Source organism: Macrobrachium rosenbergii, chromosome 4 (assembly GCF_040412425.1).
Source record: "Macrobrachium rosenbergii isolate ZJJX-2024 chromosome 4, ASM4041242v1, whole genome shotgun sequence".
Classification (NCBI taxonomy): domain Eukaryota; kingdom Metazoa; phylum Arthropoda; class Malacostraca; order Decapoda; family Palaemonidae; genus Macrobrachium; species Macrobrachium rosenbergii.
In genome coordinates this window covers 67,187,786-67,210,806 of record NC_089744.1, presented here as the reverse complement: position 1 = coordinate 67,210,806, position 23,021 = coordinate 67,187,786, and the positions used below count along the sequence as shown (strand labels likewise).

General features: G+C 35.3%; 1 protein-coding gene across 5 annotated transcripts in view; it reads left to right on the top strand.

The window, feature by feature from the left end:
• The window catches only part of Efa6 (Exchange factor for Arf 6), a 190,523-nt gene that overhangs the window by 110,124 nt on the left and 57,378 nt on the right, over window positions 1-23,021 (top strand). For all 5 annotated transcript variants that reach the window (XM_067099180.1, XM_067099188.1, XM_067099170.1 and 2 more), the window contains 6 exons: window positions 7,611-7,803; window positions 8,053-8,228; window positions 10,509-10,740; window positions 10,923-11,067; window positions 11,207-11,350; window positions 15,369-15,574. In XM_067099180.1, coding sequence (XP_066955281.1) covers window positions 7,611-7,803; window positions 8,053-8,228; window positions 10,509-10,740; window positions 10,923-11,067; window positions 11,207-11,350; window positions 15,369-15,574 — 1,096 coding nt within the window. The remainder of the gene's footprint in view (window positions 1-7,610; window positions 7,804-8,052; window positions 8,229-10,508; window positions 10,741-10,922; window positions 11,068-11,206; window positions 11,351-15,368; window positions 15,575-23,021) is intronic.

Here is a 23,021-nt window from a genome sequence, read left to right as displayed (position 1 = left end):
GGCCTTGTTCTTTTACCATTAAGAATTTAATGGACATACTTGGCTCTGAGGAAGAAGAGAGAGTACTTTGTCCAGTCAGAGCTCTGAGGTATTACCTGAGCAAGACTGAAAAGATGAGAGGTCCATCAAGTAACCTCTGGTGTTCAGTTAAGAACCCTTCTCATCCTCTAACTAAGAACCCCTGTAGGGGGGTAGCGCCGTCAGTGCAACTTACGTGGTGCACTGTAGGCATTGCTAAAGGTTCTTTGCATCATCCCTACAGCCCCTAGCTGCAACCGCTTTTACTGTACCTCCATTCATATTTTCTTCCATCTTGCTATCCAGCTTCTCCTAACAATTATTTCATAGTGCAACTGCGAGGTTTTCCTCTGTTACATCTTTCAAACCTACCTACTCTCAATTTCCTTTCCAGCACTGAATGACCTCATAGGTCCCAGTGCTTGGCCTTTGGCCTAAACACTATATTCCATTCCATTCTAACTAAGAATGCAGTGTCGTTCGTTCTTCCTGAGGGATTTAATTTCTGAGGCACATTCACAGGTTCAGGAGGACGTTTTGCCTACTTTTAAAGTGAAAGCTCAGGATGTCAGAGCAGTATCTACTATATTTGCTTTCAGGCATAATGTGCCCCATCTTCCATTCTTCAGTCGACCTACTGGAAGTGCAAGTCTATTTTCGTATCTCACTATTTAAAGGAGGTGGAAACCGTGTTTGATAATTGCAGTACCTTGGGGCCGTTATCAGTGGCTGGCATGGTATTGGGGGAGGATTCCTAGGAAGCATGTTCTTTCTCCTATTATCCTTTCGCCTTGGTGTAGGGTTTTGAGTTTTTGGGGAGCCCGGGGGTACAGTAAACCCCCGTATTTGCGGGGGATGCACACCGCACCCCCTCACAAATAGCTAAAATCTGTGAATACTTAAAACCTTCTAAAAATGCGTATACCTGAGTATTTTAAGTTTTATCACAAAAGGTGCATTTAGTCATGAAAATGATATGAACATGCAGTAATTAGTGAATATTTCTGAGTGAAAAATACCACAAATGGGCGAATTTTCCACGAATAATGGGTAGATATGTTCCACAGAGAAATCTGCGAATACGTGAGTCCGCCAATCGTGAGAATGCGAATACTGGGGGTTTACTGTACAGTGTACCTGGAGTACCCACCAGTCTTAGTGGATGGGTTGTGGTGTTTTCAGAGCAGGTGACAGCGTTGTCTGGTTGTTTTTAATTTAGTACTGCATTTATGACAAGGTCACTTTTGTATGCTTTGCTAGCCATCAGACATATCCTCCATTGCAAAGCTCCCACTGAAGTAGAGGCGACCCATGGCTCAGCCGCCACGCCACTACAGGTTAAGCTGAGCAACAACCAGAGGCAGTATTCATCTGCAGTAGCTCTCTTACCAGGTAAGGAAACAAGCATTATATCAATGCTGGCCGAATATTCTATTTCAAAGTCATTACCATGCTTTAATGTTTTGGAGTAGAATATGTCCATGTATCCCTCCTCCATTTAATGTGGGATTCAGCTATGTGATTGCTTGGTAAGTTACTTATGTGAAAATGATATTTTCATAATGAAATTAAGTTTCATATATACTTACCAAGTAATTACAGAATGGGAGGCCGCCCTCCTGCCCTTTAATGGACACAAGGACACAATCAAAGTGAGCTTATTGGCCAGGTTGTTTCTTGGGTTCCCCGATACTGGTCGGGGCTTGTCACCTACACAGATCAATAGAATCACTACCACAAATTTTTTAAAAAGCTGCCACATGAGTAGAAACGTTAGCTATGTAATAGCATGTTAAGTATATATGAAACTTAATTTTATTATGAAAATATAATTTTTATCTTAAATTTTCTTAAACTGTATTTAACGTTAACAAAGTCAGGTATGTGACAAATGGCAGATAACTGTAGATGATATAGTACAGATGTGGATTGTGAAGAGATATTTTGGGAATACTCAGATACTTTGGGAATACATGAGAATTGTAAAATGTTTGCAAGTGTAAAATGTGTCATCAGAGAATCTTGGGTTTATGTTGGACTGGAGACATGACAAGATGATGATTCTTAACCAAAGATTTTTATCATGAAAGGAATGGATAAAATTGATACTGTATTGGTACATGGCTGTTTGTTTGTGTATAGAGCTTAGGATACAAAAATTCTATTCTTGTGTTACTCTGGATACTGTTTTGTTATAAATTTGTACATGTGAGGTTCAGTATTTAACTTAACCCTTTAACTCCGAAGCCCTATTTACAAAAACGTCTCCCGTATGCCGGCGGCGTTCGGTGAGTTAGCGCCGAAGCGGAAAAAAGTTTTTTCAAAAAATCACAGCACGCTTAGTTTTTAAGATTAAGAGTTCATTTGTGGCTCATTTTTTTGTCATTGCCTGAAGTTTAGTATGCAACCATCAGAAATGAAAAAATATCATTATCATATATAAATATTGGAATATATGACAGCGAAAAAAAAAACTCGTATATAATTGTATACAAATCGTGCTGTAAGCAAAACGGTTAAAGCTAATGAGTTAATTTTTTTTAGTTGTATTGTACACTAAATTGCGATGATTTTGGTATATAACAAATTTTAAAACGATCAAAGCAACACAGAGAAAATATTATCACAAAATGATGCATGAATTCGTAACGCACGGACGTAAAAAAATGTTTTTTTCAAAAATTCACCATAAATCGAAATATTGTGCTAGAGACTTCCCGTTTGTTGAAGAATGAAGCTAATTGATTGAATATTACTAGACTGTAAGTGTTTTAGTTTACAATTGCAGTTTTCGACCATTTCGGTCGAGTTAAAGTTGACCGAAAGTCGAATTTTTTCTATTTATCGTGATTTATATGGAAATGTTATTTTTTGTTGTATTGTACATGAAATTGCGCACATTTTCATATATAAAACTTTATGTAACGACTAATATAAAGCGTGCAAATATTACGACAACGGGACGAAAGAATTTCTGAGATGTTCGGCCGAGTTACCAAGAGACGTAAGGAAAATGTTTTTTTAAAAAATTCACCATAAATCGAAATATTGTGCTAGAGACTTCCAATTTATTGCAAAATGAAGTTAAACGATTGAATATTACTAGACTGTAAGAGTTTTAGCTTACAATTGCGTTTTTTGACCATTTCGGTCAAGTTAAAGTTGACCGAAGGTTGAAATTTTGGCAGTTATCGTGATTTATGTGAAAATATTTCAAAACTGATAAAAGCTACAACCATGAGTTATTTTCTGTTGTATTCTACATGAAATTGCGCACATTTTCATATATAAAAGTTTATGTAACGACTAATGTAAAACGATGCAAACATTACGACAACATGACGAAAAGAATTTCTGAGATGTTCAGCCGAGTTACGCACAAGAGACGTAAGGAAAATTTTTTTTTTTTTTTTTTTTTTTTTTTTTTTTTTTTCAGAAATTCACCATAAATCGAAATATTGTGCTAGAGACTTCCAGTTTGTTGCAAAATGAAGGTACATGATTGAATATTACTGGAATGTAAGAGTTTTAGCTTATAATTGCGTTTTTACCATTTCGGTCGAGTTAAAGTTGACCAAGCTTGAAATTTTGGCAGTTATCGTGATTTATATGAAATTATTTCAAAATTGATAAAAGCTACAACCTTGAGTTATTTTCTGTTGTATTCTACATGAAATTGCGCACATTTCCATATATAAAACTTTATGTAACGACTAATATAAAACAGTGCAAACATTACGACAACGTGACGAAAGAATTTCTGGCGCGGACGTAAGGAAAAAGTTTTTTCAAAAATTCACCATAAATCGAAATATTGTGCTAGAGACTTCCAATTTGTTGCAAAATGAAGATACATGATTGAATATTACTAGAATGTAAGAGTTTTAGCTTACAATTGCGTTTTTCGACCATTTCGGTCGAGTCAAAGTTGACCGAAGGTTGAAATTTTTTGTAGTCGACGTACGGTACTTCCACTCGGCACCCAACAGACAATTTTAGTCGACGTATGATACGTCCAATAGGCGTTTAAGGGTTAAGCAAGTTGACATTTGTGGGTCATCATTTTATTTTCTTCATGAAGGTTTTTGCTTTAATATGCTCTCAAAGTCTTTTTCATCAGCAGTTAAAGTATATTGTTTTAAATATACTTTAACAAGACCACCGAGTCACATTTCTAGAATCTTCGGGCCTGCCTGAAGAATTGTTCTGGAATGATAGATAAAAACTGGAGCAAGTTACAGTTTAAGTAGTACCATGCCGAGGTGGGAAGAGACCAAAAAGAAAGGCTGACCAGTAAAAGGCAGAAAATAATGAGGCATATAGAGACTTGCTGCAGCAATAATAATTGTAGCAATACTAAAAGTAGTAAACGTTTTGCATTTTTTCTTGATTCTAGGTTTTTTACAGATTTTACATCCTTGTGTTACTTTCATTTTTTTTTTTTTTTTTTCACACCAATGACTGTGGTCTGCTATGGTTTATTTACAGTTAAGTGAATATTTAGTGTGTGTGTGTGTGTGTGTGGGGTATATCTGAGTTTATAAAAGTAATATATAAACAATTGATAAAAACTATATATTTCTTACCAAGTTATTATAATTTTGAATACTTTATTTCTTTTGATATAGAGGCTTCCATGATTTCTGTAAATGCTTTATTCCCTTTTTTGTACATTAATACTGTGATATGACATAATGCCTCTCTGATAAATGTAGTATTATTCCCATTCCTTTTCTGTACTTGTATTTTGTATTTTGTCTATTGATGTGTTTATATTAGTTTTCATTACACTTCATTTGTTTGAACGTCCAGAGTTGGTTACTTCATTCTGTAGCTTTATAAAGTTTTCCTCCATTTAACTTTATTAAATTCTCTCTCATAATGAACTTTGTGTATCATTATATGTACATGGGCTTGTAATGCTGCTGGTAAAAAAGGAAAAATGGTGGCCAGAAGCTGGAAAACAGACAAAGATCTCAAAGATTAAGGTGGTGTGGGTATATAATAAGAACTGGGGAGGAATACTGTATGTTGAAAAGTAGTACCTGTGAGCATAACAGGATGGAGATTACTGTGGTAAGAGGGCCAAAGAAAGCCATGGTGAAATGGAATAGATGAAGACCTAGCCCAGAAGGGAATCCTGCCAGAAAGTGCCCAATCCAGAAGAAAATGGAGAGAATGCATTCCACCTAACCCATTAAGGGAAAAATATGATATAAAAATGATGATAATGATAATGGTTCAAGGTCACTTAATACCTCAGCTGATAATTGTTTAGCTTTGGTATACTCTCTGCATTTGTTCTATACAGTGATTCTAAAGATGAACAGCCTCAATACCCATGTCCTGCAAAAGAAAAAAATCTGCTGGGAAGCTTGGGAGATATATCTCTAAAGAACCAAGTTTTTTGGTTGATAATGCTTCCAAATCAAGTTTGTGATAACCTAAAAACATCATTTACCATTGCCATGACTTTCTGACAGTGGTCAAGTACTGTTTATGTACAATAGTTTTGTTATATAACATGATTTTTCCTTCTTATAGTACAATAATACCTTGCGCAAGGTTAGGTTCTGGAACCCGTCACAGATCAGGAGGAATCACAAATGTTTGATAGGATTCACTAAGTATGCTTATTGTTAGAGTTTAAACCCTAAATATGACCCAAATCATGCTCCCAAAGCACTTAAATTTTATTTAAAAGGTAGCTTAATACATTACCCTTAAAAAAAGAAATAAATAAATTACAGTATTGCCTAATGGGTATTTGCCACACTAGCGCATTTACAGTACGGTATACTAATGTTACCCCTATACTAATTCATTGGCAGCCATTTTCTTTTGCACTCACAGTAAAGTAAAACTAAGTAACAAATGGGACTGTAAACTTAATGGCTGACATTTTTGTTGTCATTATTGGGAAGGTAAACTAGGTAAAATTTATACTGTGTCACAGAAGTCATATAACAAAGGTACAATTCAGTAAAATAAAGAAAACATACGTAGAGGGTACAATTACAATATTCAGTCAATTGAAAGTTACGTAAAGGCATACAGAGAAATAATAAGTTGTAAAAATATGTGTGCACACTAACTACGAGAGAGAGAGAGAGAGAACAAAAATACATATGCACATTAAAAATATTTAATACACTCATACATGACCGTCAGTTGATATACAAAGCATCTGAGCTACAAGCCAATCAGGAATGAGGAAGGCTGGTGTCATGCTACAAGCCTGTCAGGAGTGAGAGCAGGTACCATGCTGTGTAAATAGCTACTTCCAACCCTTCCAGCCAATAGCATGTCAGTCATAGAGCCTATGTCAAAGGGAATAAAAAAAATTGTAACACATTCATATGTAGGCATGCGCTCATGGCTATGTGAACTTTATAGAGTTTTAGTTTCAGGTTTTTATGTTAATGATACATCAATTCATATTTCATTAAAGGATATGTATAATACCCAGAGAGAGAGAGAGAGAGAGAGAGAGAGAGAGACTCTCTTACATTAAATATCAAAAGACTGAAGTTATTCATGAATTAATATAGGCAGTCCACGGTTAACCAAGGGGGTTCTGTTCCTGGTCGAGTGCCGATAACCTAAAATCGTTGATACCCAGATTATCACAGTAATTATGGTAATAAATGGCATTTACGATGCCGTAAGTGCCTATTAGTGCCGATAAATTGCTTACTGGCACCAATAGACTGTTTACTGCCGAAAATCACTTACTGACGCCGATACACCGCCTACCAACACTGAAAAAACTTCTTACCTCCACCAAGAATCACTTATGGCGCCAAAAATCTGGTTAATGACGTCATTAGCCAAGTGTCATAAAACCAAAACATCTTTAACTGATGCTGCCGATAAGCGGGGACTGCCTGTACAGAGAAAGAGAGAGCAACTTGAGAGAGGGAGTTTGTTCTTATGTTGAATATCTAGAAGGAAATTATTCATGATTTATGAGAGAGAGAGAGAGTGAGGGAGTTATTCTTACCTTAAATGTCAAAAGATGGAAATTGTTCATGATTTACAACGGAGAAAGAGAGAGTAACTTGGGGGAGCTGAGAATTGTTTACATTGGTGAACAAACGAATCAAGAACAACTGTTTTGAGATTTTTAGGGATTTTACTTTTAGCATAAATTATGCTAGTTTACTTTTGTACCATATTTATTTACAAAAATAAAAATAATACAAATTTTTCTTACCAATTTTATACTTAAACGCATGAAAACTTCAAAAAATTAAACATAAACACTTCTGCTGGGTTTTTTGAGGATTTCGCAAATTTCACAGACCTGTGAAAAAATTGCGGATGCAAATTAGTTAGGTTCCGATGAAAATTTTGTGAATCTGTAAATTCACGAACCCTGAAGCGCGTATGCATGAGGTTTTACTGTACAGTACTGTAGTGTACGTTTCATGTTGATTCTTTTTCATATGTGAGCCTTTTGAGTATGTGAAATCTTACTTAGAAAGGTAATGTTTGGTTTAGCTTGTTTCATGTAAAGTTGTGATTATGTTGATTAATAGTGGTAAAAATTAATTTCTTGGAGTATATCAGTTATTCATTGGCTTTCACAGATGCTGTACATACTTTAACCTGTGCCCTGATGTTGCTCAACACGGATCTACACGGGCAAAGTGTGGGACGCAAAATGACCTGCAATGAATTCATTGATAATTTAGCTGACTTGAATGATGGCGAAAATTTCCCCAGAGAAGTGCTCAAATCTCTCTATCATGCAATACGTAATAAGCCTTTGCAGTGGGCCACGTAAGTTTTCTGTCATACAAATATTTTTTCTGCCTTATGTAATGTAACCGATGTAAATAGGGAGGAATTGTGATAATTTCGTGTATTTATTACAGTTTAGAATAATGATTGGCAGTGCTCATTTTTAAATACTGATTTAATAATACTTCTTGTGCATGGGCATGCAAAATATGAGTATCTTTAAATTTTATGTTCTTGACATTTTGTAATATAATCAGAGTAAATCAGGTAATAAATTTTGATGACTAGGGATGAAGATGGTGATCATGATGCAAGTGGAGCAAGTAAAGGTGGAAGTGGTGTCTCAGACTCACAAGCAGTTGTAGGAAGTAACCCTTTCCTCGCACCTCCATCTGGAAATGGTATTCAGTACAAGAAAGGATATATTATGCGGAAGTGTTGCACAGATCCAAATGGGAAAAAAAGTGAGTTACTTTGTGGTATTGTAACTTTATGGGTGGGTGAAAATTTTATTTGCACGGTGTTTCACCACAAACCCAGTACTCATAACAGTCTATTTCGTACATCCATGTAAATCCCAGACACCAGATTCCAATAGAAGACAAAAAGTAGTGGTTGGCTGTGGTGCACATAGTTTGGTGCATCCATATCTGTTCTCTCCAAATCTCATCGGCTAGCTTTCACTTATTAGCATCTGTTGACTGGTTTTGATGATTGCAATGTGACATGATTCACCCACATTCTCTCAAATAACCGTGCACACCACAGAGGTACAGTAGATGGAAGTGGCTCATCCAAAACAGCAATCCCATATAGAAAAGGGACTAAGCTGAGATGATGATGATTCAGTATTTTTTCTCTTTTTCTAACTTTTCTCTTTGTAATGTGATTTTCGTAGAGAAATTTTCAGATTTTTACTTTGGAGGCGTTTTCTGTTTTTAAAGTACACTTTTATTTCACTTTAGTGCTTTTCATTCCGGTTAATAAAATTTTGGATATTTTCTCACTAATTTTGTTTTAGTAAATTAGTCTTATTGTTTGGTATTCCTCCATGTTATTAACTGTTGTACATATAATTTGGTTAAAGTGCTCCATTGTAAGTTTTTAGTTATCTGTAGTTGTTGTTGGATTGGTAAAGGATTTCTATATATTTTGTCTTGCTATTGTCTTTTGCATTATTTTGTCAAATTTTGGAGAGTTGTCATTAAATAGACCACTTTAATTTTTTTAACAGCTTATGTTTCATCAAGTTAATAGTATTTTTTTCTTATCTTTATCATGTCATAACAAACATTCCAAATGCACTGTAAATACTGTATTGTGTAATATTTTTTTAAGGCTTGTTTTGCAATGGAATTGCAGTGAATCCTGTGAGTGCATGAATGAGTACAAGAAGTTTGTGGTGGATATTGTTGTCCTGCATGCTCTTACACCTCTAAGGAGATGGAGGCACTGGAGCAAATATTCATTAACAATGGCTTCTCATTTTAGTTGGTTGAACAAAAAACCAGAATTATCTTAAATAAATGGCATGCTAAAGCAGCCATGAAAATGGCACCATCACGCACAGTTAACAAAACCATATGCACCAAAAACACATGGAAGATGAAAAGATTATAAAGAACATTATAAAATAAAATTTCATTTACATAACAGGAGGAGGGAAGGTGAGACTCATCATTTACAGTATTTTGAAAACATGAAAACAAGGCTGTAGCTCATGGAGAATAACCCGCTTCCCTTAGAGACACCGTTGAAAAAAAAGTAACAGCATCTAATAATGTACTTGCCTGGTGGATGGATGCCACCACTCACATCAGGGTGACTGCTAAGCTCTTGAAGCATTTCATGTTACCTAGAGGCAGGCCAAATTCATTTAATACAATCAGCACAAAAGAATATCAGAAAAGGAAGAATGGATGAAGGTTGTGAATGCTAAGAGACAACACCAAACCGTCAACACCTGCACCTCCCTGAAGTCCTTTATATCTTGTAAAAGAAGCTAACATAAATGCAAAAAGTTAATTTAATTTCTCCAACCAACTGCCTTTTCTGAAAAGAAAAAATAATGGAGGAAGAAGAAGACATGTAGAAAATTGGCTGTGCCAGACACCAGAGAAAGAAAGAGCAAGGAAACATGCAACCAAGCAGCACCAAATGCTAATGAGAGAGAAAGAGAGGGGGGAGGGGGGAGATGGGGAGACAACCACCCTTGCACCTGAGCAAGCCATCACACTGAAGGGGAACACACCAATTAAAAAATAAAAAACTCTCCAGTCAACAAAATCAAGGAAGTTACAACATCTGCGAATGCAAGATGTGTAGCAAAACATGAGGCTTCGCAACCAGCTAGTAAAAATTTGATCTGCCTGTTCCTGTGTGAACTTCAGACTTGCTGCCTTCATGTATATTTGTACCTTTTTTATATTTTCATACTCCTTGTATACTCTGTAAATGACTGCCTGAGTGTGTTGAAAGGTCTGAAATGATATAATAATCACAACTGTAAATGTACTGAAAAACAAAATGAGACAAAATGTACTTTGTATTTTTTAAGTCACATGAGAGCTAAATAAATTGCCTCCGTGGTCATGTTTAACTTAATGATGAAAAATGGCTTCTCAGTCATATATTAACCATTAAGGTTTGTTAAGTCTTCCTTATATATTTGTCATCTATTGAATTTTATGAAGTCACCATAAATTTGTCAGGCTAAAAAATTTTCATTGGTTTCTGTTTCCCAGCTGCGTTTGGTAAACGATCATGGAAAATGTGGTTCTGCGTTATACAAGATTTAGTGCTATACCTTCACAAGGATGAACAAGGTGCCCGTCGTGGGCCCCAGCATGCCCAATTAGGCCACAATGCCATCCGGCTACATCATGCTCTAGCTACTAGGGCTCATGATTATTCAAAAAAAGAACATGTCTTCCGATTACAGACTGCTGATCAAGCAGAGTATTTATTACAAACAAGGTAATTCAATAGATAAAAGGTAAGAACTAGATTTGCTGTTTCTTAGAGCACATTACTTTACAGACTGTAAGGGTCAGATTTTTCATAAGTATTTAAATATGTGTTCTAATTGTGTATAATAGCTCTTTTTTTATGGCTGATATTATGCCAAGAAAGTATATCTAATCTTGGGTGTTCTTCAGTGACAGCAAAGAACTTCAGGCGTGGATTGACACTATAAACTTAGTTGCGGCCAGTCTATCAGCAGCTCCTCTGCCAGGAGCCGTTGGTTCTCAGCGCAAGTTCCAACGACCTCTCTTGCCTTGCAGTATAACTAAACTAACTTTGGTACAGTGATAGTTCTCTTTTTCTCCTAGACTATTTTGTATGCATTATTATATTGGTGCAAATATGGATTATCATAGTAAAATTAGCACGACTTTTGCTAATATTTTATATTTATTTGATTGTTTGCTTGTTTTTGTAGAGTGAGCAGCTGGAGGATCACACTGAGAGACTGGCGCAATTAGAACGAGAGTTAGAAGACCACAAAGCCCATCCACCAGAGAGAAATTCAAAGGTTGCTAGTGCCTCCAATTACCGAGAGAAAGAAGCTTATCTCACGAGTGAAGTAAGTGATTTAATCCTTATCAGTTCTGCTATTTATTTTTCAGTTTCTAGTACCACTTTTCACAGGGTGGTTAAGTTTAATTGGTTTATATTTGTTACTTGATGCAGTACAGCAGTGAATTGTGGTATTTGTGTTTGATTGGTCTCCAGATTTCTGACTTTCATGTTCGTTATGGAATTCAGTCTTTTTCCAGGTTTTTTTTTTTTTCCTGGAAACTTAGCAAAATATTTAATATATTTTTATGTATATACAAAGTACAGTAATCCCTTGATCATTCTCTCTTCCCATAATAGCATTACTCTCATTTCCTCACTTTTATTTTACAATCACCACCCTTAGTGTGCAGTCCCTTACAGACTTTATTCAAAATTACCATCAAAGAAGGTTAGTTTGGGCTGAGAAGGTCCTTGTGCTGATCTTATGTACAAGTTTTCGGTCTCAAGGACATTGTGTGTCCATGCAATGGCTAGTCCTTTGCTTTTGCTCCTTGTGAATGACATCAAGATCTTTGAAACCTTTATGAGTGTCTGGAAGCACCATCAGGAAGCCTCTTCATCTCAATCACCTAAGCTTGGCTGTGATTCACATTGTGACTCAAGGTCTCTCCAGAAAGGGTTCCCCAAGTCTAAGCAGCTATCTTGACCCTCTAATCCCTTATATCCCACCACCAGCTCTTGCTTTGCTGCTTATTTGGTATTCCTGGAACTGATGATAGAACCAAATTAGTAATTTGGTTCTATGTTAGTTGCAAGGTTTTTATAGAGTTGGTATGTCCTCACGTCCTCTGTGTGATGCCTTGGTTGCCATTCCCTAAGATGACAACAGGTTGTCTAGTTTGAATGCATTTGGGGTCTTCCTTGCTAATTCTTTAATCTATTCATAAGAATATGCTTCTGTATGTGAAGAGTTGCAGTTCCATTGGGGTTTATGACTGCCCCAGAGTTGTTTTAATCAGCTCTAATGTTTTAGCCTCATCTTCACCTGTCTAATTTTTTCTTGACCCAATTCACCTCATTGTTAGAACAATCCTTCCGGTCAGCACTAGGGTTATACTACGCCATGTTACCCACAGGTTTTGTATTCAGTCCAGAGAAATTGTCCATTCTCTTTGAGTCAACTCTGCTCTGCTTCTTAGCCTCTCGGCTCCAAGGTACCCATTTGGTCCTGTGGTTGAGGTTGATCCCAGTATAAGTTACTAAGTCGAGGTGGCCAGAGAAGATGTAGTTCTGCCATCACCAATGATGATCATAATTTATGGCATAATATGCCCTCATGGGTTTTTGGAGGACTAGGAGCCCATAGGTTGAACGCCTTCAAGTCCTAGCCTCTCCAGTCCAGGGTAGATGTAGGTCCTGTGTGGTGTAGTATCCATTTATTTTGAAGAAGAGAGCTACTTCCATGTTCCAATATCTTTAGGCCAGTTAGATACCAGAAGTAGATCTGAGAGCCATATCATCAGCTTTTGTTTCGTCTCCCTTTTGGATATAGACTACAAATCTGCCTGTGAGGTAAGTTCAGAGGGGACTTTCTTGCTTTGATAGACCTTAGCAATATATGCTTCATTTCAATGCACCTGCTTTCTAAGAAGTTTTTTCACTTCTTATAGCAGGTCCCAGTGATCCAGTTCCTGGGCATTTACTTCAGTGTGTACAGTATAGCCCCTTAAGTTGTCTTACTCCCTGGGCTCATCTCTGGATCTGCTTCTTTGTCAGTATCTGGACAGCTGGCTGTTTTTGGCTTCCTAAAGTTACTGAAGCACTTGGACCTTCAATTGTACTTCTGTTGGTCCTGGGGCTTGCAGATCTACTTTGAGAAGCCAGACCTGGCCCCTTGTATCTAGAAATATGTATCACCATCACAAGGTTGATTTTCCCTTGGATAGGTGGTTTATTGCCCCAGAAAACCATTGAGGAGTGTCAGTATCCCTTGCAACCTATAGACAAGTCTTGGCACATGACAGATCATCGGGTGGTATTGGAGAAGTAGGCTCTCACAGTCACTTCCTAATTCATGGTGTGACCTCAGTGTCTCTCTGTCCATATCCCAACCATGGAGACCATTCTTCATAACTTCTCCACTAATAAGGTTTATTTTTCCACCCTGTCTTTAGTCCTCATCAATAATAAGGTTTATTTTTCCACCCTATCTTTAGTCCTCATCTAGCAGGGTTTAGACTAGGGAAACAATAAGAACACTTTTAACTTTTTTGTCATTTTTTTCCCAGTCTGTTCCAAGGCCACCTTCCAAAATGGGACTTGACTGTGGTACTTTGCTGCAGCCTCACTAGACTACCATATGAACCCTTGATGGATGCAGCTTTACTGGAATTGATTATTAAGACAGTGTTTTGGGTGTCCTTACTTCCAGTAAGTGTGTCAGTGAGGCCCATGCCATTTTGGATGAAGTATCTCATTCCAACCATTAATCCTGCTGTGTGTGTGTCTTTCCTTCATCCCAGAGTTTGTGGAATCTTGCTGTTCTTTCCTCGCCTACCTCATCTGCTTAAGATACCCCTTTCTGCCATCAGGCTGTCTTCATGAATCCAGTTTTGTATTAACTTTGGCAGGTGTTTCACTTGGTTTGACTGGATGATTCTCTAGAGTACAGGCAGTCCCCGGTTATTGGTGGCCTTGGTTACCGGTGATCCGGTTTTACGGCGCTTGTCTAGTGACGACAATAACCGGATTTTCAACACCAATCTCCAGTTATTGGTGCCAATCCCCGGTTATCAGTACCGATCCCTGGTTGTCGGGTCCAATCCCCGTTTATAGGCGCCGATAACCAGGGATCGGCGCTATTATCGCTGATTTTCGGTTATTGTCACATTGTTGGGAATGGAACCCCTGCTGATAACTGGGGACTGCCTGTATACAATCTCAAAACTTGGATCAGTCCCCATGAGGTTTGAGCTCTTAGCCATGCTTAGAGTGGGCACTTTGATTGTCAAAATTTTTTGTGTAAAATTTACCGTACGTGATACTGTGCATATATCTCTGGGTGTTTTGTTGTACAGACCAGCCATTGAGGTGGTTCATGTTTATCAGTTTTAGTGATCTGTGTCGACTATCCTCATTCTTTGCCTTGTACACAGCAGAGTAAATCCTCTCCCTGCTAGTCAGCTTTCAATTCCAGTGTTGTATCTTTGCTCACATAAGAATATAGGAAAATAAACTTGCTGATAAAGCAACCAAAGGTGCAGTTTACCATTTCTAAAAGATTATTTTTGATAAATGGCATTCATTATGGATTAGTGAATCATCTGACAGTAGTGATTAAACTCTTGGAAGGATTGTGGCATTTTCATGTCAAAAAGAGTACCACATTGAAGTATTTTTTTCAATGGTCATGTAGTTTTGACCCATGGGTATTAGATAAATACTCATACAGATTAGTAATACCTGTAACAGTTAAGCATATTATGTGGTTCCCCATTGTTTGCCGAATAATGAATGTCCATGCAAATTTCATCACGAGTCTCTGCTGGTTTTAAATTTCAGAGGAGCAGGTTATAAAATATTAATTAATTCCGAAGCAAATCCTTTGCATCAGTTCTGTGAAAGTTAGAAATATTGACTCAGTGGTCTGGTTAATTATCTGTGTATGGCCACCGCATACATTTTAATACTGTTTAGGGAAGATTTCTTTTTACTCACAGGCAGCAGATAGCAGATTGTGTTCATTATCTATCCAAATCTAATAGAATATCTTCATGTTTTCTCTGAATGTTATTGGATTATTTTATGCAAAGCCTTTTTATGTTAAATTTGTTTGATCTTGCCATAATTAGAGTACTCACAGCTGTTTGGTAAAGTACTCCAAAGCATTAGCCCTATTTCTTTAGTTGCATTGATGGAGGTATTTTTTTTATATGCTTTTCTTGCCATCAGAATGGTTATAAACCTAGAGTATGAAAATGACAGTTTTTAATATATTGTTTTATTGTTTCCTATAGTATTAGTAAGTTTTACAATGTATTGTATATACTGTAGCTTGCAAAAAAAAAAATTTCCTCCTCCAGATCAAGAGATACCGAACATACGTTTATCTCCTTCGTTCACGACTGACTACACAGCAAGGTGGACAGCAGGGAACAAGTTCAGGATTAGATGTTGGTGACCTTCCTGTTTTTGAAGCTCGTCCAGTTACCGATGGATCTGATGGTGGGGATCGTGGAAGTAGAGTGATACCCCCTCCTATTCCTGAGCGCGCTCGGCCAGGTGACAGGTACAGTTATCAGCAAGCAGTGCACCACAATGCCTTCCTTTGACCCACCACTGTGTGCTGTGCTCACCACCACTTCTTAGCTAATTTCTCACACCCACGCCTCCTTATCATGCCAAACCAAACCCTCACCTCATCTGCCTCATAACTATTGGCTTCTGGTAGTAATTCCTGGCTATTGATTTAACCAGAAGTGTGAAGTACAGTAGTTTTCCTAAGATTTTGAGATCGAATAAGGTAATTTTGCTATTCTGTAGAATTTGATTATGCTACTGCCTTAACAAAAGCATCGCCAGAGAAAAGCATTGCCAGACATTAGTCCTAATTTTGCATGGCACAGATAATAGTAAATTTCAATTATCATTTGAATTAAACCATCGTATATATATATATATATATAGATATATGTTTGTATATATTTATATATAGATAAATATCAATAAGTAACTACATATATCCCATAGTTGCTAGTAAACAATTGAGGTCAGGTGACTAAACAGGGTTGAGGTGTATGCGCTATGGGTTTGTTTCCCCAAGAGCTGCCTTTACCTCCTCACTGGACAGGAGCTGTTTTGGGCAAGAGAGCTTTATTGTGCAGTGTGATTGTGTTTTAACAGTCAACTGATTCTTTATATAGAGCTCTGTGTACTTTACATTTGATTCTGTTAGATGACTGGATATTAAAGTGTTGTACAATTTAAAGTCTACACAAAACCTTGTATTATTAGATGTCAGATCAAATGACTGAGACCAGTGTAAAATAATGGCTTTTGTATTAAGTTGCAATGCGCATCGGTACAATATTTGCATTTGTCTAGGTATTTGTAATTTTTGTTAGACCAAAACCTGAATCTGGAATTTAATATGAGCGTAGATGCTCCATATTTGTGCAGCTTTGGTGATGTATCAGAGATTTACCCTTACTGCTATTGCTCATGTTTATATCATTCTATAAATAATCATTTCATTTTAAATTGTGAATTATTGAGTATCATGTTAAGTTCATGAACATGGCTGTTAGGGTTTTGTCTTTTTAAATTGAGTTTATTCTGCTAAAATCCCTAGTCATGTATATCTTTATATCATAAAGAAGTAGTGAATAATATTGCTAGCACAGTATTATGCATTACAGCATCCTTATAAATTTCATTGTTATTCATCCAGAGGTTGTGATTGAAACAAACATTGTTAATGCACATCCTCAGTACTTATAACATGTGGATGTGGCCTTGCCCATGATTTTGCTGTGCTGGTTACTCCAGAAGGGATGAAAGTGCAGGATAATTTTTATGAATTTGTTCTTTTAGAATGTGAAAATTAGTCTTGAGGTAGTAGAAAAAGATATAAAATTAATTTAATTAAAGAACATTACTTGGAATTCAAACTGACATATTATGGACTAACAGAAAATCAAGATAATTGGAAATCCACAGTTGCCCATTTGGTTAGTTAAAATAAAAAGTATTTTTGTAATCATAAAAGTGATGTATCGTATTTTTTATGTTTTACAGTCTATGCAGGATGTGTCATTAGAATGTTTGTTCCATACCTAAGCCTGAAATGAAACATTTAATATTATATATGTCATTAAAATCCCATATCTAATATTTTCCATAATTTGATGTGGTCTGGTCAAATGGTAATATTTTTGTAGTTAAATTATTTATTTAGCTAGCTGAGTTTTGCAATTCCCTTGAGGGAAATTGCTCCAATAGCTTTAATTCAGAACCCATCATTGTTTAATTGTAACCACTTAAAATGCTTCATTTCAATTAGTTTTTACACGAAAAAAATAAAGAACATATGGTAATAATGTAGTTTAACCAATGGCAATTTTTTATAAATTATTTTTTGAAATAACTCAATAGGATTAGTTACTTTATTTTTTTTTTGTTTGATGTCAAGTAATAATAGTATTTTCTCAAGACTTGAGAACTGTCATGTATATTTTACATTCTTAAGGACAGCAGACTATAAATGTTGATATGGATGATGCACAAGGAAGGGAAATGGCTTTGCCTCAGTTTTAGAAAGTCCCACTACTGCATATATGTATACCTTATGAAGACTCTTTGCTTAACATTGTTTCTCCATACTAGTCTGTTATGTTCACTTACAAGTTTTATTTTCAATGAGCTAATGTTTGTGTAATTGGCCGATGATAATCATTTTGATCATGAACTCTGACTGAACTCCCCTGATTTTGGTCAGGGAAGTGAGAGGAAGTGGATTACCTCTATTGTGAGGGTATCATTATTAAGTAGTTTAAAGAGACAGTGAGTCACAATGCTAGGCTTATCCTCCAGATTTGTTCTTACCTGAGATACAATGCTAGGCTTACCCTCCTGATTTGTTCTTACCACACTGCTAGGCTTATCCTCCTGGTTTTTTCTTACCTGAGAGAGGAAAATGGAACAAATCAGAGATAAAGTATTAGCTAGGTAGAAAGTGATCGAAAGGAGCAGCTGAAGAGTCAAAGGGAGCCAAAGGGGAGTTGCAATGTACCCTTAGTACCAGCAGTATTATCAGAAAAATGAAAAGAAATCTCAGTGTGTTGTTATAATATTAAACTGTTATTATTTAATGCCAATGGCTGCAAAAATAAAAAAGCATTCAGTTGGAGATATGTGCACTTGAACTGATAAGATTTGTCATGCAAAGAGGAGTATATATAAAGATATAATAAATGGACATGCTTGGATGCACCACAGCTACAAATAATAATGGTAACTAGAAACGGAATTTTTTTATAGGTCTTATCAGTTTGAGAGAGTTGAGATTTGTTGACAAAGAGTTAAAGATTTGAATATTGCTTACATAAGGGATTTTTTCCAGTTACATATTAGACATTGGACAGTACTGTATATACTGTACCATAATCCTACGTAATAAGTTCTTTAGTTCCTCTCTAATGAAGTATAGTCTGTGTGTGTTATTTGACTTATTGTATTCTTTATGTATGCCCAGTGGAATACTGTTGGGTCTTGGTCATTTGTTGGCTGCAGTATTAGATCACTCTAATTATGATAGATCCTTGTTTCCTGCCATAAGAGCAATAGAGATTCTGCAGTATCTTGGTTAGTAGAAAAAAGAAATTTTCAGCAAGATAGGCAAAGGAGGTTTTCTTGGATAATGATTTTTCCACCCCATTTGAAAATGTTCAGCAGTGAGTCTTCTTGCATATATGGTGTGTACTGTACATGGTTTTTAGTTTATCTAACATTTACACATCATACATATACCCATGGCTATGGACTTGTAAGGTTGTACAATGTTTTTACTGCAGGATGTAAGAATTCTAAGCAGTAGTCTTACAGAAGAGAACATTAATTCATGTTTACTGTTATTCTGATGAATACCAAATAAACAGTATTGTTGTACATTTTTTCCAGGCTTCTGTATTTCAGTGTCAGGCACTTCAGGATATCTTCAATACATTGAGGTGCTTAATAGCTTTCAACACCAACAATAAACATGCTTGGGCTAATGCATTGTCAAGTTTATTGTATTACTACATATAGTTATAAAATTTTAGATTCCAGTATATTATTTTGGCATTACTTATGAAATCTTTCAGCTTAGCAACTGTTCATCATAACATGAGACTCGTGTTGGCTTTTTATTATATTTGATAGGAAGATTTTGAAATCTACTTTCATTTATTAAGGACATGCTTTGTGAGTTTTTCATTGCTGTCTAATTACAGTTTTGCATGGAACTTTAAACAGCAGTGTGTATTCTTATATGATAAAGGAAAATGGAGCAATAGGCATTTAGTTCCCCCTATTTTAATAGAATTAGAAGGAAGTCTTTATTTGAATAATAACACTTGGGGACATTTGGAATGGGTAGGAATATTACAGTATTCCTTTTGATATGTTTACTTTCTTTTTTTAATAATGAAGTCATCCACAATAAGTTGAAAGTTGGATCTTAATCAAATATAAATATATATTCAAATCAGAAATTTTATGTTGAAAATTATTTTACCAGCATAATTTGATAAGCTTATTCATTAATACCAGATAAACTTTCTTCCCTTTTAGAAGTAAGTGACCACTTTTATGTTCACTCATAATACATGGCTAATATACATCATGACAAAATAATTATATACTTAATACTAAAGTGACTAAAGCAGTGTAGGCAATTTAGAAAGCAAAGATAGTTTTACATAAAGGCAGAGGAAATATTTTTTCAGTTAGATTTACATTGTAAATAAGGTGGTGTTGTAAGACCTAATGTTGGTGACAAATTGAACACAAGTAAAGATTTTAATGTTTTTGTTATGTAAGGAAAAGAAAATTAGTTTGATTATTGATTACTTAGGTAAAGTTGTGTAGTGCAGTAACACCTTCGTATAAGCTAGAAGATTTAGTTCTGGGGTAGGCACTACAGATATTTACCATGCTTATAGTGTACACCTGCAAAGATCAGCTCATACATTCTTATGTTGTACGTGTTTATCTTCCTAATGAGATGAATCCAGAGTAAAGAAAGAAGTATATCTGCCTGTGAAGTTTTGAAAATTAAATTCATATTTACAAGACGACACATTTATGGGTCAAGTCATCACTGACATTTTATCCATTTTCTCTTTTGCTTTTAAGTCCTGGTGCATCATAAATTGATGACATAATCTCAAGTCTTTAAAGGGTCTCTGCAGATAAGTTTTATAATATTAATAGTATAATCATTTTTTATTTCAACAATTGTTTTGTTTATGAAGTTTTTATATGAATGTCTTGGGTTGGTGTGTATAAATACACTAATAAATTGTAGGTAAATACCACTACACACAGTATATGTATACATATTTAAACTCATAAACATTTATGCTTGATATTCATCTTCAGCTGTCATTTTCTTAATTTTTTGTCCTGTTATTATTGTTGATCTTCTTTCCTCTTATAACTTGCTTATCTACATATTCCATTTATATTTTTTTCACAGTTTTATGTCATACTTTGCATAGATTATAAGGAGACAGAACAAGCTCAGTGAAAAAGAAAAGACTTCAGAAAATGAAGATATTAGCGTACTGTATGCTACAGAGGAAAGTTATCAGATTTAAATAACTTATGAAAACTACATTAAATGTCTAAAGCAAAGAAAGGTAAAATGCACATTAGTAAGTAGAAATACTGATGGACGAAGATTAGTACTAGGACACAAGTTTTATGTGCTTAGTCCTCAGGTGCTGTTTTATATTATGATGGATTGAAGGACTGTTGAGTAGTGCTCATAGTGTGTGCATCTGTAGACATACCTTTTCTCTTTCCATCTCCTGTACTTCTAATCAGAGATCATTCAGAAATAATTTGAAATATTATTCAAAAATAATTTGAAATATTACCTAAAAGGTTCCAAGGGGAAATGAGTGGAAGTTACGGTGTAAATTTATCATAATATAGAAATAATTGTTCAGATATTACTCAAAAAGTTTTAAAAGGGATAAGAGTATATGGTACAGCATACCTGATGAATAGGAAAATTTTGAATAGGCTTGTTTTGTCTCCAAACAGTGACTTTCGTTGTAAACATACTTCTGTTAAATTTAAACTAACTCACATGTATTCATCAACCCACAGAAGCAATGTATTAGATCTTAGCTTAGTAGTAATTTAATACAATAACATTTTTATCTAATGTTGCGTTGCTGGTATTTTTTCATGTAGAGTATTTCTGCTTGAACCTCACTTCAGCTTATCAGCCACAAGGAATGTATCGTCAAAAAGGCTAGAGTTACATAATAGTTGGAATAAATGTTTAAGGTCTTTATTTCTCTGGTATCTTTCTTATTTTAAATTTTGCTAAAAATACTTTTATATGTTCTCGTTCTGTTCCATATGATGTTAACACTAGCCTTGGAGGTTTAAATACGAGCATGGAATTTGAAAGACGGTCACCATTACATAAATTTCCTCTTTGTCCATGAATAAAGCCTTGTCTTTTGATTTTGATACTGCCACACATGTTTTTGTATAGAATTATGTTATATTTGCATGCATTCAGTGATTAGTGCTATTGTCACTTAATTTTTTTTTCTCTAGAAGTAGACTGTTTAAATCCGGGAATGAACACTTGATGTAATGTGTATGTGAGATTGGAATTTTGTATATTAAATATAGTTGCATAATTACCATATATATCTGCCATTTGGTAGTAAGAATGTTTAGCAGACTACTCTCATTTTCACCAGAATGAATCTTTATACTGTAATAAATTATACATTTCAGTTACAGTAATGCCTCAATCTTACGCGCTTCGAGTTGTGAGAATTCACAGACACGAACTTTTCATTGGAACCTAACTAATTTGCATATGCAATTTTTTCACAGACAAGCAACATTTGCAAAATCCTCAAGAAACCCTGCAGAAGTGGTTCTGCTTAATTTTTGAAGTAGTTTATAAGTTTTCATGCTTTTATATGTAAAATTGGTATGAAAAATTTGTATTTTTATTTTTGTACATAAATACTGTATGATACAAGGTAAACTAGCATACTTCAGTTAAAATACAGTAAAATCAATCAAAATCACAAAACAGCTGTCGATGTAAACATTCTCTCTCTCTCTCTCTCTCTCTCTCTCTCTCTCTCTCTCTCTCTCTCTCTCTCTCTCTCTCTCTCTGTACATTAATATTTGCTTTGACGTATGAGTTGTATTTTTGTTCTCTTTCTCTCTCTAAGAGAGATTTTTTATGCATTAATGTGTATGTTTATTTGTTTTGTATACTGTAGTTTTACAGATAAACATGACTTTACTTTGTTATTAATTTTTTCATATTTTCTATGGTATAATTACAAATCTTTGTAATTATAGATTCCATCTTTTCTTTGAGGATCTGAGAGAGGGGGTGTAACCTAACTGTCAGTTATCTTGACATATTGATTGCAAAGGGAGAAAATGTTGCCCATTGATGGTCAAATAAAATACTGCTACAGAAGTATACTGAAAAATCTCTCTCGCTAAAGCTATTCGCTCTTTTTCCTTCATAAATCATGAATTTCCATGTATTGATATTTAACATAAGAATAATCTTTCTCTCTTTCCAAAGTTATTCTCTTTTTCTCTGTCATAAATCATGAATAATTTCTCTCTAGATATTTAACGTAAGAACAAACCCCCCCCTCTCTCTCACGTTATTCTCTCTTGTAACAATCACGTTATTCTCTCTTGTAACAATTCATGAATAATTTCACATGATATTTTACATAATCTCTCTCTCTCTCTCTCTCTCTCTCTCTCTCTCTCTCTCTCTCTCTCTCTCTCTCTCTCTCTCTCTCTCTCTCTCTCTGTACTGTACAGTATTGAAATATGAATTACAGTATGGTATTAGGCTAACTTTTAAATGAAGTTAAAGTGCTTTGGGAGCATGATTTTGTCATATTTAGGGTTTAAACTCTAGAAGTAAGTATTTACTGTATGCACTTGCATTTTTAGTGACC